The sequence below is a fragment of the Culex pipiens genome, chromosome 2 (assembly GCF_016801865.2).
Source record: "Culex pipiens pallens isolate TS chromosome 2, TS_CPP_V2, whole genome shotgun sequence".
In the NCBI taxonomy this organism is placed as follows: domain Eukaryota; kingdom Metazoa; phylum Arthropoda; class Insecta; order Diptera; family Culicidae; genus Culex; species Culex pipiens.
In genome coordinates this window covers 103,769,437-103,783,799 of record NC_068938.1, presented here as the reverse complement: position 1 = coordinate 103,783,799, position 14,363 = coordinate 103,769,437, and the positions used below count along the sequence as shown (strand labels likewise).

The following is a 14,363-nucleotide window of genomic DNA, read 5'->3' as shown; positions in this document are numbered from 1 at the left end:
ATAGAAATTCAGGATATTTAAGATCTTGTTGAATGTTTGGAATTTTTGGGAATATTAAGAACCTATAAAATTTACAGAAATTTGTAGAGTTTGAGAATTTTAGGAATTTCTAGAATCATAGAATTTTATAAATTTATTGAATTTTTGAAATCCTAGGAGTTTTAGGAAATATAGACATTTTAGAAATTTATTTTCTTATACAGGAATTTTTATTGGCTTGGGAATTGGAATAATTTCTGTTATTTTAGAATTTCTGATTTTTTAAATAGTTTTTGGAATTTTTCAAGAAATAGTAGGATTTTTAAATAATCAGAAGCTTTAGGTTTTTTTTAATTCAAGGAATTTTAAGAACTTAAAAATTTTAGATACTGTAGGAATTTTCAAAAATCAAATCAAATTATTCGCTCTACAGCATTGCCTTGGCGTTCTCGATTGCGAGATTCCTACTCGAAACTAGGTGTTCGAAGGCTTGATTGTTGAGGCAATTGCAAACCTCTTTTTACACCTTAGCTTCCATCCACCCCGGGATTCAAACTGACGACCTTTGGATTGTTAGTCCAACTGCCTACCAGCGACTCCACCGAGACAGGACTCAGGGAGACGACTCCTACACCTGGACTGAGCTAACGACCTAACCTCTAGGTTAGACCGGGGCCAACATTTACTTCCCTGTCCGACGGAAGGCGTGATCAGACAAATCTCGTCTCGAAAAATGCCACCGGGACCGTCTGGGATCGAACCCAGGCCGACTGGGTGAGAGGCAATCACGCTTACCCCTACACCACGGTCCCGGCTAATTTAAAACCCTAAATAATTTGAGGATTTTTTCGAATTTTTGAAAATTATGGAATTTTAGGAATGTTTTGGAAATTTCTGTTGAATTAATTTTTTTTGAACAATTTCTGGATTTTTTTTAATTATTAAAGTTTTTTAATATATTATTAAAGACATTTTAGATTTATTTATAGTATAATTATTTTTTTTAATTCTAGATATCTTTAGAATTTGAGAAATGTTAAGGGTTTTAGAAATTTCATAAATTTTATAAATATTAGGAATTTTAGAACAATCAGAAATTTCAGAGTTAGAACAATTCTCATTTTTTTAGTTTCAATAGTTTTAGGAAGTACGTATAGGAATGTTTGGATTTTAATGAGTAAATTTTGATTTTTTTTTTGCGTTTTTTGGAATTTCAATTTCAATTCCAATTCAGTTTTATTGGTGAATTATCAATATACAATAACTTCTTTTGGAATACATAACAGAGTTTTGGAGTTCCTTTCAGCTGTGTGTTAAATCATAATCCATTTTGGAACAATTGTTGCTTGTAGTTAAGGGGTTACCGAAAGTAAGAAAAAGATAACAAAAAAAAAACTTACTAAAATTGCAAGGGAAAGGGGATAGAAATAGAGAAAGCTTAAAACTAGATCACAGTTTTTTATCCTTTATAGATGTGCTTAATCATTAATTCCCCGAGGGCTAGAAATTGCTCCGCCTTGTTACGGCAGCTCCGAAACCGCGTCATCATCTCCCCCGCGAGAGCAAAGAACTCCGGCAGTGTAAAGAGATCTTCCCCGGTCACTTCTTGCTGGGCCGCATTGCCGCTGCCGGCAGCGACCACGCTGGCAAACGATCGCCCCCAGCCAGGAGGGAACGCTGAGTTGTCCGCTGGAACCGTTCGCTGGCCAGCTGCAGGAACGGCTGCACTCGTACTTCGCTGAGGAGGGTGGGACGCTGCTGCTTTCTTCTTCCTCTTTTCCTGCTCCTCGAGGTAGGACTTGCGCGCGACGCATCCGCGGTAATTACCGGTATGGTTACCGCCGCAGTTCGCGCACTTTACGCGCGGCTTGGTTTGTTCTGCGTTTTCCCCCAAGTCCGCCTTTCGTGGCAGTGCGCACACCTCCGAGAGGTGTGACTCACCGCACTTCACGCAGCGGGGCTGGAGGTTGCAGTTCCGCGAGCCGTGGCCGAATTTCTGGCAACGGTGACATTGCGCTGCGTCCGTCGGATTTTTGGAGTAAAACCGCCAGTTTACCCAAAAACCGTCCAACGCCTTAGTCCGCCGCAGGTCTTGAATTTTGACGGTGCCGCGGTCGAAGTACAAAAGGTACAGTGTGTGTGTACCTGTGACGGTTGTCTTCCGCGAGAGGACTTTTATGTCTCGCGGCGTTATTCCGACACCCGAGAGGTGCTCCTTGAGGACGGAGATCGGGCGGTCTTGATACCCCTGCAAAACGACCTTAACAGCTGTCTTCTGCACGGGGTCGAATGTGTAGAACTTGAAGCTTTTACGCTTCAATTTCTCCACAACCAGGTCGAAGTTCTTTTGGTCGAACGTGAACACTTGCACTGACGATTTACCAATTTTGAGGCAGTACACGAGGCCTTCCAGCTGCTCGTCAACATCGTCCGCCAACGTGTCCAAAACGAAAATTGGTGGTGGTCGTCGTTCCTTTGGAGTAATTACTTTTTTTGGCGAAATCACTTTCTTCCGTGCACGACCATGGTCGTCGTCGTCGTCGGTAGTGCTACCGTCGGTGTTGTTGTAGCTGCTTTCCTCGTCACTCAGTCTCGCGAACTTGTTACTAGTGGGAATGTTGGCGGATGTTGAAGCGCCATCGGTCGACAGATTGCCGGAAGTAGCTGAACGGAGCCTAATAGGGCTGCGATCCTGGACGTGGTAATTAGCGTGTAATAATTTGGGGTCAAATCCTTTGGCGCACACACTCCCAGGCGCGATGGCGGACGACGCGGCGTTGGTTTGTTTACCTTTTTGCACACGGCCGGTAGACGAACTTCGCGGGTTTTTCGAGGCCGCACTCGAACTGCCACGGCCACGGCCGGCCCTTGGCATGCTGGTGGAGCAAACTCGCGGCTAATCACGGTAAATTACGGCGAAAAATTTCGAAAAAACGATGGAGCACTGAGCACTTGACTGCTGCTTGCACTCGTGCGTACACGGAGGTGTTTTTTGGAATTTGTAATTTGGATTTCCTTAATTATTTTAAATTGTAGTTTTTAAATTTTGTTTATTTAAATATTGTTTTTTTTTTGGAATTTCAGTAATGCTTGGCACTTTTGCCTGAATTTTAAAATTATAGACACTTTGCTCAATTGAGTTAAGACAAATTCATTCCGTTTATCCTACTGCTTTGTCCCGGGACCAAGCTTGGCTGGTCCAACCCGATTGTGTCCACAGCGGGAAAGATGGCTTTCTTATCGCAAATTATTTCAAGTATCCAGTCGATTTGTTTACTTTCTTAATTTGTTTAATGATCTCAAAAGTTAAAGTTAACAAAATACACAAAAAGTTTCTCTGGTGTTATTGATTCACTGATTCGTTAGAATCGCCGCGAATGTTCGTGATTATCCTTTGATCAGGAACCTGGCGCGCCGCATGGCGATCGCACCCGGTGCCTGGAGCTCGCGATTTCGCACTAGGCCAGATCGGCAGCATGTTCGCCAACAGTTTCCAGATCGGAGCTTGCCAGGTTAGTACCAACATCAGATAGCGGCAATCTCTGCAGGTTTTGGGTCTCGTTCAGCAACAACGTTCACCACCAGGTTCCAGTTCGTAGTTTAGTCCTGCAATCTGCGGGAAGGAACGACCGAAACAGCGATCGCGATGGTAGTTGCCCTCCTTGCGACTTGATCGGTTATCGTCCATCTGGATAGAATCCTTCCTCGAAACGTACTCGCTTGTACTCCTTCTTTTACATGGCCCGAAGTTGGTTCTATGGGATTCCGCTTCGTACAGAGAGCTCGGCCACCTGAAAATAATGATGAAAAGCTTAAAACAAAACAGAATTTTTATGAAGTAATGTAAAACTTACCCAAATACAGTTATTTTCCAATTTGTCCACCATTTACACGCGAATAAATCGAAAACAAAAACAAAATCTGCTTCTCGTATCATGTTTTGAACGAACAGCTGATTTCGATGTTTGCAAACATCGTTTGTTGGTGTGCGAGAAACTCGCACGAAACTAGAAAATAATCGAGTGCGGCACTCGCACTTTCAGTTCCAAGATGGCGGCAAAACTCGTGCGGCACCAGCGGTAGTTTCTTCAAACAAACACTTTGACAGCTCTGAGTGCGGCACTCAGTGCGGAACTAGCCCTCAAACGAACGTACCATTTGACAGCTCTGAGTGCGGCACTCAGTGCCGAACTAGCCATCAAACGAACGTACCATAAGTAGCGAAATTCGAATAAACGAATCCACTCTGTACTCGATATGTTAAACTTTCAAAAAAATTCTGTCCAACGGTTATTTCAAAATCCCAATGTTTTGAAATGTCTCCGCTGTGGAGACTTTCTACCGCGGTGAATGAGTTCCCAACGAGTTCCCACCGAGGGCGCGCTGTCAAAACGCATTGCTGCCAACTCATGACAACTTCCTTCTTTTTCGGTCTTTTCGACGTGAAACGTGCAGAACACCAGAGAGGTGCTTTGTTTTTCTCGACCAAAATCGCTGAATTTTGTGGCTAATTGTGTCTTAATTTCCCGCTTCCAGATGCCTGCTGCAGCGAAGACTGCTCCGGCCGCCAAGGCGCCGGCTGACAAGAAGGCCAAGGTGGCCAAAAAGGAGAAAAAACTGCCGGCGGTGCCGGAATCCAAGCTGAAGGCGACCAAGGCTAAGGTGATCGCCCGCCCGGGAAGTCTGCGAAGGCGCCGCCAGCTGCAGGCCGTCAAGCTGCTCCGCCGCAGGCAGAACCTGCTGCGCGCGGCCAAGTACACCAAGAAGTACGCCCGCATGGAGCGTGAGGTGGTGGAGAAGGCGCGCGAGGCCAAGAAGGCCGGAAACATCTACATTCCGGCCGAGCCGAAGGTTGCCTTCGTCATGCGTATCCGTGGGTGAGTGTGTCCGTTTTTTGCAGCTGGTTGGGAAGTGAACTATTGTTGTGGTGAACTATTGTGCCCGGAAAGTGTGCCGAAAAACAGGTTGTTTTCATGCCGGGTTTTGTGGCTTGGTTAGGCGAAAAACGATGTCAACAACAATGCTGCTTCGAGTACCGTCGCATGGCGGTAGAGTGGACTGTAAATTTGTTGGAGAAATTTGTTTTGTGAAGGAATTCAAGTCCTTAGGAAGTTATTTGGTTTGAACCAACTGCTGTTTCAGTCAGTAAAAAAAATTAAATCAAAAATTTTAATTGCCTCTAGAACGTTGTGATTTATCAAAGTAGTATCAATTGATTTGAAGCCTGATTTTTTTTTTAAATCAACTTCAGAATTCGAAATAGCGTTTAGCAGTTAATCAACATTTCCTACTTTCTTTTAGTTTTGTGATATTCTAAAACACTGGAAGGTAACGGATATATTTCCATCGAGCACCAAATGTTGACATACCAGCACGTTCGCGTTTTCGAATGTACCTAATGAAAAATTATTGCGTATTAATGAAGTTCAAATTTCATGCGATTTCATTACCTTCGCTCAGTGAGGAAAGCTTATTTTCCAACGTACTGACCTAACGTCTTTCTTTTCGCCGAATGCTGCCTCAAACGGATGAACTCGGTACGTTTTGGACTTGGACTTGGTTGCACGATTCCTGGCTACATATCCCAGATGCAAGCAGCTCTTTAACGTGGCGTGATTGTGTAAAACATAATTAACCTTCATTGAGGAACTTTTCGGACTTTTTGGAAACTAAATTCGCCATAACACTTGCTAATTACATGTTATAGCCTTGACATTTTCTGGCATAAATTTAATAGTATAAATACTAGGATGTTACAAAATGGTCGAATTTTGCTGTCATATCAGGGCATGATCCCGAATCTCAAATATGAGCTTGATTGGTTGCGACAGAACCTGGCGATTTGACTTTGAAGTTTAAATGTGATTTAACCCGTAAAATCAGTGCGTTTTGGTTGTTGCCAGTTTTGAGCCCTTTTAACGATTTTTGCAAATTTCAAAAACCTCACGAGCTTATAGTTCGTCTTGCAGCGAACAACTTTGCCGAAGAGTGCGAAAAGATTCGTCAAATATGAGGAATGTTACAGAATTTATAATACCGCCGCTGAAAACGTTTTCTTCAAGCTCTTCTGGCAACCATCAGCTTGCTTGGTTGCATGAGCGTCGCGACGCCTACCCTGAATCTTTTTGCCATAGCAGCAAGTGCTGCCAGAAGAGTGTGAAGAAAAAGTTGAGGTTTTCAGCTCGCAACATGCAGCCCTGTAATGGCCAATTTTATTCGAAAATTTTTATTTTTCCCGTGTTCAGAAGATCATTTTAAGCCACTTTTGTTCTACGAAAAAGTTTACTTCTCTTGTTTTATATGTTTGTGGTTTAATTTTTAGTACCGTAAACTGGGGTGACTTTGATAGCCCGGGGTGACATTGATAGAAATTTGATTTGGCCACTAATTTTGATACATCCAATGTAACAGTCACATCTTTGCATATATGTTCGATAATAAGCTATCCCTTAATGCTTACATACTCAACATTCTCAAAAATGTTTAGGTATTAATTTGACGGGCATTTAAAAAACCTATCAAAGTCACCCCAGTTTACGGTATTTTAATTTGCATTTATCTTGTATAGTTTATGTTTCTTTCTGATAGTACTTGGCTTACTCTACCACCTCCTGTTATAACCTTTTGCCTAAAATGCTTCAAAGTCAATTTTCTAAAAATTAAAGAGTTCTTGCTTTTTAAAAATTAAAAATTGGCTGAAAAATGAATTTCTGGCGATTTTTTAGATTAGGTTGTTGTGATTGGGTTTTCCAGAAGAAATCCGGCAGTAATTTGTATTGATTTGACGTTTGCTGATGGTCCTGAAAAGTTATTTAATTTTGGTTATGTTACTGCTTGCAAAACTCAATATCTGCAACATGATGGTGTTTCATAAAAAAAACTAACTTAATCCACCTATGTATTTGGTCCTTGCTAAAAGATTCTCCAACCTAACTTAACCAACGATGGGTCGGGTGATTGATACCGATACGTGAGATTCGGCTTCAATAAAGTACATAAATATAACATATGTGGTCATAACTTGGGTCAGGGTTGCCAGATCTTCAATGTTTTGGACTCGTCTGAAAGGTATTTTGTACCTATCCAATGTTATATAACATGATGATATTTGGTACGATTTTTGGTAATTTATCTAAGAATTGGATATATGCGAAAACACATTTTTATACATAACTTTTGAACTACTCATCGAAACTTAATTTTGTTTTGAAACTCGATCTATGGGACCCTAAACTGAGTCAAGCGACCGGTTTGATCTAAATCGGTTCAGCCAGTGCTGAGAAAACTGAGTACAATTTTGACACACAGACAGACAGACATTTGTTCAGTTTCCGATTCTGAGTCGATAGCTATAGAAGAAGGTGGATCTACGAGCTTTATGTGAAAAGTTTTTTTTAGAGCAAGATTATAGCCTTACTCAGTGAGGAAGGCAACATCAAGTTCATTGGGTATCCGGAAACCTATTCCAGGTGACCCGAAACTGGCCAGTAACTCTCCAGAGCTGTGCTGTAAATTAGTGATAGAAAAAACTATCATTTGATGATTCCGGCACCAAAATATCAAAGGGTATAGCGACCGTCACTTAAGCTTATGAGATCTCTTCTTTTATGATTGTCAGCAGGAGCATTATATCTCTCTTTCTCTTTTCTTCGTACGTGATTGCACACTCGCCGAGGATTCTTTTGTTTTCTCAGATAACATGGGGCTAAGAATCTCACGACGGAATGAAGGGTAGTGAATGTTGGGGGATGAAATTTCGGGCATGATAATTGGGAAGCTTAGATTGCTGATATTATTGTTTACAGCGATAAAGCTTATTTTTCTGAGTACAATGACCCTTTGTACGACCACAAAGAAATTAAAATGGATTTTTAAATCAATATATACTAATAATACTTGACAGCTCGTTCCAAGAGAACCATGCATCGAAAAAAATATGTCTTGTCAATATCTTTTTTTTTTTTAGCATGAGCATGAGCATGAGAGACCACCCATGGTTGTCCTTCTCCGTTGCTGAACAGGAACGTAATATCCTATCAATACAACCGACCATACGCTTAAACGATCTAATGGTGTTTCCCTTATCAACAGCATGTATGAATGCGTTGAAAAGATAAAACATCAAGATCATTAAAACTAGATCTGAAGCAAATAGGTAACAGTCATTGACCACCAACGGCGCCCGCCATGTCAGTTTGTAGATCTCGGGGGGATTGGGACGGGAATGTTAGTTAGCACAGGTTGCTACAAAGGGTGGGTTCTATACGATATCCACACCCCCACGTGTGCCGGAAAACTACTTCTACTTGGGATTTTGTTAGTGGGTAAGGGTAAAGGCCAGGATTCAACATAGAGGATGATGATGCGACCCAATAATCAATAAATTTTGTTTAATGGTGTGATGTATTATGCATTCTCAAGGCAAACAGTCGGAGGATGCGGATGAGACTATTCCCGGTTATTTGATGTTGAGTTTAGCATAAATGATTCAATCTTAGACAGCCGGCTGTGGAAAGATAAAACCAACTAAAATGCGAAAACGCGAAACCGCCCGGACCGAAAAACGCACACAATCGGGGGGACAACAAAGACGGAAACGGCAACGAAAATCCTGCGTGATGACCGCGACGCGCACCGTTCACATTCTCCAAAGCAACTCCAATATTTTTGTTTTTTTTTGCATTAAAATGAAAAAAAAAATGATCAGAAATGGTTTTTAATCGTGTTTTTTACCGTTGTACATAAAAATTGACATAGGGCTTTAGTACCCAATTGTAGGCGCTGAGAACAAAAAGTTTAGTATTTTTACAACCTTGCTCTAGAGTGGTTCGTGTGTTTTATGTTTGAAGTAAGTTCATGGATCGATTTCTGATATCATTTTTCACAAACATTACATTTTGATAGGAATTTGAGGAAGCCCTAACACGGATAGCTCCACAACGCTTGTGGATCTGTTTGTTATAACTGTATTAGAAACTCACACCGGGTACAATGTTCTAACAGGACGCCATCTGTTGATGAGTGTGTAATACTACCCTGGACAGGCCCTTTTCGGTACTGGGACCTGGTTAGCATCGAGTTGGCTTTTAGGCTTTTGTAATTACAGTTTAGTATAAAATGTTAGTGGGAGGGGAGCCGATTACCCGCTGCTTACTCGGGATTAGTAGGGGAGAGGGACTAAGACAAGACATGGGAAAGGGAGGAGGGAAAACTGCATGCAGCATAATTTCTGTGGCTCTGACTAATTCCCCATTTTCCCCCCTTTCTCCATTCCAGTATCAACAAGGTCGCCCCGAAGGTCCGCAAGGTGCTGCAGCTGTTCCGTCTGCGCCAGATCAACAACGCCACCTTCATCAAGCTGAACAAGGCCACCAAGAACATGCTGCGCATCGCCGACCCGTACATCACCTACGGCTACCCCTCGCTCAAGTCGATCCGCAGCCTGGTCTACAAGCGTGGCTTCGTCAAGCACCGACACAGCCGCATCCCGATCACCGACAACTTTGTGATCGAGCGCAAGCTGCGTGCCGCGTACAAGCTGCAGTGCGTCGAGGACCTGGTGTACCAGATCTACACGGCCGGTCCGCTGTTCCGCAAGGTCAACAACTTCCTGTGGCCGTTCAAGCTCAACACCCCGACCGGTGGCTGGCGCAAGAAGAACAACCACTACGTCGAGGGCGGAGACTTTGGTAACCGCGAGGAGAAGATCAACGAGCTGATCAAGCGTATGGTTTAAGATGTGCGATGCGATGAGAGTGTTGAATAAAACAAAACCATGGAAAAACAAAACTGAATTAAGTGTAAGAAAATCCTGTATGTTTAGTACTTCACTTATGCAGCAATCGCGTGTAAGTTGAACACACACACATGACTTGTTGTTACCTTTCAAGCGTCCGAACGTCCTTTATTTGGTGGGAGGGGGGATTACAAAAATCACTTTCTTGTAGATTAAGTAACGTTTTATTCGATCAAACTCATTCAATTCAATTCATGTCATCATACGATCAAATCATAGTCAAAGCTGTAAGAAAACAAACTAAAAAAGTCAATCCACAACATCGATCGCTGCACCGGCCAGGCGCGCCGCAACCTTTGCTCGTCGCTGGGCCTCGTCCTCTTGTCTCAGTAGCCTGAACAGCAATGTCCAGTGCAGCGACAACAGTTTCATAAACTTCTCCATTGCTTGGACAAAGCGGCCATTCCGTTCGATGTAGGTCTGAATCAAGGCCAGGTCGGCCACATCGTCCGAATCGGAACCGCACACTTGCAGACCCACAACCACGAGTTCCGCCTTGGCCGCCAGAGTCAGTTCACGCTTGCTGGCCAGCCAGGCGATCTTTTTGCTCGGATCGCAGACGACACACTTGCACACAAACACCATCGGAAACGGTTCCTGGCACATCGGAGTGTCCCACCAGCGATGGCCGTAGGAGAAGCAGATTTGCTCGTTGGGGCGAATCGGTCGGAAAACGACCAGCTTGACGTGGCCGGAGAGGATCACAATCAGCACGTTGGGGTCGCAGGAATGGTTGAACAGCGACTGGACGGGGAAAAGTGGCGAGGTCAGATGCCAACGGTAGTAGCTGGCCGCCCGGGTAAAGTCCAGCACGCACTGCCTCATGAAGGATTTCTGCTCGTCGCTGATCACGATGGTCTTGAGCAGAGGACTTTCCAGGTACATCAGGCAGCGAATCGTGGCGAAGAACCGGTAACTGGATTCGTTCGTCGGAGTCGTGGTGGCACTCAGGTTGTACAACTCTTTGAACTCCTCCAACGGATCGTACCGCGTGTAGTCCAGGTTGAGCGGATTTCCACCGGTTTTGGTACGATTGCAGTAGCGCATCATTTCATCGAGGTCGTCATCGAACAAACTTAGGCCGTAGAGAAACAGCCTCGATCCCAGGTTGACGAACCCGTACGACAGGTGCTGAACCTTCTCCGCAATGGGACACTCGAAGCGATGCACCAAATGAAAGTCCCGCTCCAAGCACTCCTGGCTGCAGTACATGACCGTGGCACAATTCGGACACGGAATCAAGCTGAACCCTTCTTCGGCCGAACACAGGTTGCAGTTATGAAATTGCAACATCTGATCGATGCTGGCCAGAATGCTCTTCTCGTGCAGAATAACGTCTCCCGTTTTGAACCTCTTCGTCGCGATCATGCTTCGGCCAAAATCCTCCAACCTGACCATCTTTATTCCACTTGCCAAAAATGGAATCTTCGAGTTGACCGGTACATTCAAATCAAACCGCTGCAGCGGAACCGTGCCCTTAGACTTTCCTTCAGCCAGTTTCTCCCGACACTGTTGTTCCCGCTCGAGAAGCTTCGGCATCAACCGTTCCGGATAGTTGTGCTCCTTGGCCAGCGCAATATTCGCCAGGGCATATTCGAACTCGTCCTGCTCGAAATAGATCGCCGACCTAAAACAAAAAACCCAATTAATCCTCGAATCTCAAACTTCCCCCAAAAGCCCACTCACCTATTAGCATACCCCATCCCCAAATGTTCCGAGCCCGTTTCCGCCAGGCAAATACTTTCGTTGTACTTCCCCAACGCCTGCTCGAACTCCTTGGCCAGGTACAACTGGTTTGCCTCAGCGCGCACCTTGGCCGCCTTCCGCGAGCACTTTCCGCCCGTTCCGGACGTCGTCGTCGCCGGAAGTTGCTCCATCAGTCGGCACTGCTCGATGGCGCGCGTATACTTGGCCAAGCTGGCGTCCGGCGCCAGATTTGGGCACAGTCGCTGCAGCTGGCCCTTCAGCTTCATCATTGGCCGCTCGTGCATCAACTCCTGGGAGGCGGCCGTCATCGATTCCGGAGCGTTGATCATCGCGAGACTGTGGGGTTTACGGAACGGAACGAAAGAAACAAATGGCGCTGGCGAGAGAACGAATTTGAAAAAGAACAACTTCCGTTAAATGGCGGCTTGCATCTCTGTCGTTAAATGTGGCTGTCAAACTGATCGACATTGCCACACGCTCAACTGATTATACCGATTTTTGGGGTGTCACTCGATCAGAATTTTAAAAGTCCGAACCGAGGTCCGAACCCACTGAGAATTTTGGCTCGAGCCTCGACTCGATTCAGGCTCGATCTCGAGCCAGATCGACTCGAGGCTCGAGCCAAAATTCTCAGTGGGAAGTTGGATTATGGCGTTTTTTTAAAGGTCCAATTAACCAAATTTTCAGTTTTTACTTTTTGGGTGTTTTTGAATACCCCTGACGGCCCTGACTCAAGGCGGTTTCAAAAACACCCAAAAAGCAAAAAGTGAAAATTTGGTTTTTGCAATTCCGTCGTGAAAGTACTTACTTTTCCTGTCATTCTTGAACGATGAAAAAGCCTACTTTTCTGTACCAAAAATAACTGAATCGAATAGTAACACTTTTCAAAATAAATGCTGAAAAGTTGTACTTTTCAGCACTGAAATAGATGCTGAAAAGATGAACTTTTCAGCACTTGTTTCGAAAAGTATACTTTTATTATAATACTTTTCAACATTATTTTGTTTTAAAAGGTTAATTGACAGAATACATGAACATTTGACTTATAATTCCACTCAAAGGGTGTTTTTCGGAATTGCAAAAAATGTTGTATGGAACTCGAAGCAAAAGTTGATTTTTTCAGCACTTGTCATATTTATTCAACTCGGTGAACCTCGTTGGATAAATGACTCGTGCTGAAAAAATCTTCTTTTTGCAACTTGTTGCATAAACTACTATTTTGCAATTCCATCGTGAAACTACTTACTTTTCCTGTCATTCTTGAACGACTAAATAGCCTACTTTTCTATACGAAAAATAACCGAATCGAATAGCAACAATTTTCAAAATAAATGCTGAAAATTTCTACTTTTCAGCACTGAAATGGGTGCTGAAAAGTTGAACTTTTCAGCACTTGTTTCGAAAAGTAACACTGTTCAACATTTTTTTGATTTAAACGATTTATTGACAAAATACATGAAAATTTGACATAAAATTTCACTCAATGGGTGTTTTTCGGAATTGCAAAAAATGTTGTATGGAACTCGTTGCAAAACTTGGAGGCCGTGTTACGCTCCATAAGGCTTTCTAGTCAGAAAATTACCAACACATTCAAAGTATGTTTACATGACAGCTGAAATGGGTGCTGAAAAGTTGAACTTTTCAGCACTTGTTTCGAAAAGTAACACTTTTCAACATTTTTTTGATTTAAACGATTTATTGACAAAATACATGAAAATTTGACATAAAATTTCACTCAATGGGTGTTTTTCGGAATTGCAAAAAATGTTGTATGGAACTCGTTGCAAAACTTGGAGGCCGTGTTACGCTCCATAAGGCTTTCTAGTCAGAAAATTACCAACACATTCAAAGTATGTTTACATGACAGCTGGACGTTTGTTTGCATCAGGTTTCCTATCTCTTTCTAACAAAAGTTTTTTGTCAGGCGACTTCTAGCTGGTTTTTTTGACTGACCGCCCGATATGTCAGCCAACATACTTCGCAGGGCTGTGACAGCTCGAGCTCGATCATTGTTTGCATCAGGACACTGTGACGAGGAGTTCATCATTTTTGGGTTAAATTATGTTTGTCACTGGGCCTAGAAAGCCTTATACAATTTTTTTAAAATTTGTATGGAAATTTTCTTACGAGGGGGGTCTAAAAATCCGATTTTTTGCGTTACGTAATAAAAGAACGCCTATGATGTTTTCAGAATTTCCGTAACATAATAAATCTTATCGAGAAATTGGGTCCTAAAATGAAGCTTAGATTGCTGATATTATTGTTTACAGCGATAAAGCTTATTTTTCTGAGTACAATGACCCTTTGTACGACCACAAAGAGTTTAAAATGGATTTTTAAATCAATTTTGGAAAATTAACCTTGGGGTCCTTCTTGACAGAAAAGCTCCTACTTGACAGCTCGTTCCAAGGGGACCATAGTCGATCCATCGAAAAAATGTTGTCTTGTAAAAAAAAAATTGCATTAAAATGAAAAAAAGTGATCAGAAATGGTTTTTAATCGTGTTTTTTACCGTTGTACATAAAAATTTACATAGGGCTTTAGTACCCAATTAAGAGTTCAACATGGAGTTAAACTTTCTGTAAAGCTTAAGCACTGACGAACTGACGTGCCACCCAATACATATTTTTGAGAAAATTCTGACCGCAAATTCTCAAGCGAACACCAACTCCATCTACCTTCAGGTTCGCTGAACTCATTATCTCTTCCAAACGTGTTTTTGATATTGCGACTACGCTTCAATTTGTAATCTGCGTCGTTTCAAAAAAGTATGCGCTCAGAACGATTTTAGAGCGCGCTGTTCGTTTCGGCGAAAGCGTGTGTCAGTTTATGCTGACTTTAACAATACATTGCATGTAAATATTGGCGCGAAGCGAGAGAG

At 42.9% G+C, this 14,363-nt stretch overlaps 2 protein-coding genes across 2 annotated transcripts; one reads left to right on the top strand and one right to left on the bottom strand.

Annotated features, from left to right (window-relative positions):
• The first annotated feature begins 4,311 nt into the window (after positions 1–4,311).
• Positions 4,312–9,845, top strand: LOC120428359 (60S ribosomal protein L7). The gene is made up of 3 exons (XM_039593366.2): positions 4,312–4,446; positions 4,516–4,856; positions 9,256–9,845. The coding sequence occupies exons 2-3, from the start codon at positions 4,516–4,518 to the stop codon at positions 9,713–9,715; spliced, it is 801 nt and encodes a 266-aa protein (XP_039449300.1). The 5' UTR covers positions 4,312–4,446; the 3' UTR covers positions 9,716–9,845.
• Positions 9,846–9,969: 124 nt separating this feature from the next.
• LOC120428649 (SET and MYND domain-containing protein 4-like) lies at positions 9,970–11,933 on the bottom strand. The gene is made up of 2 exons (XM_039593699.2): positions 11,462–11,933; positions 9,970–11,402 (listed from the first exon to the last, which is right to left on the bottom strand). The coding sequence occupies exons 1-2, from the start codon at positions 11,809–11,811 to the stop codon at positions 10,025–10,027; spliced, it is 1,728 nt and encodes a 575-aa protein (XP_039449633.1). The 5' UTR covers positions 11,812–11,933; the 3' UTR covers positions 9,970–10,024.
• Positions 11,934–14,363: the final 2,430 nt, after the last annotated feature.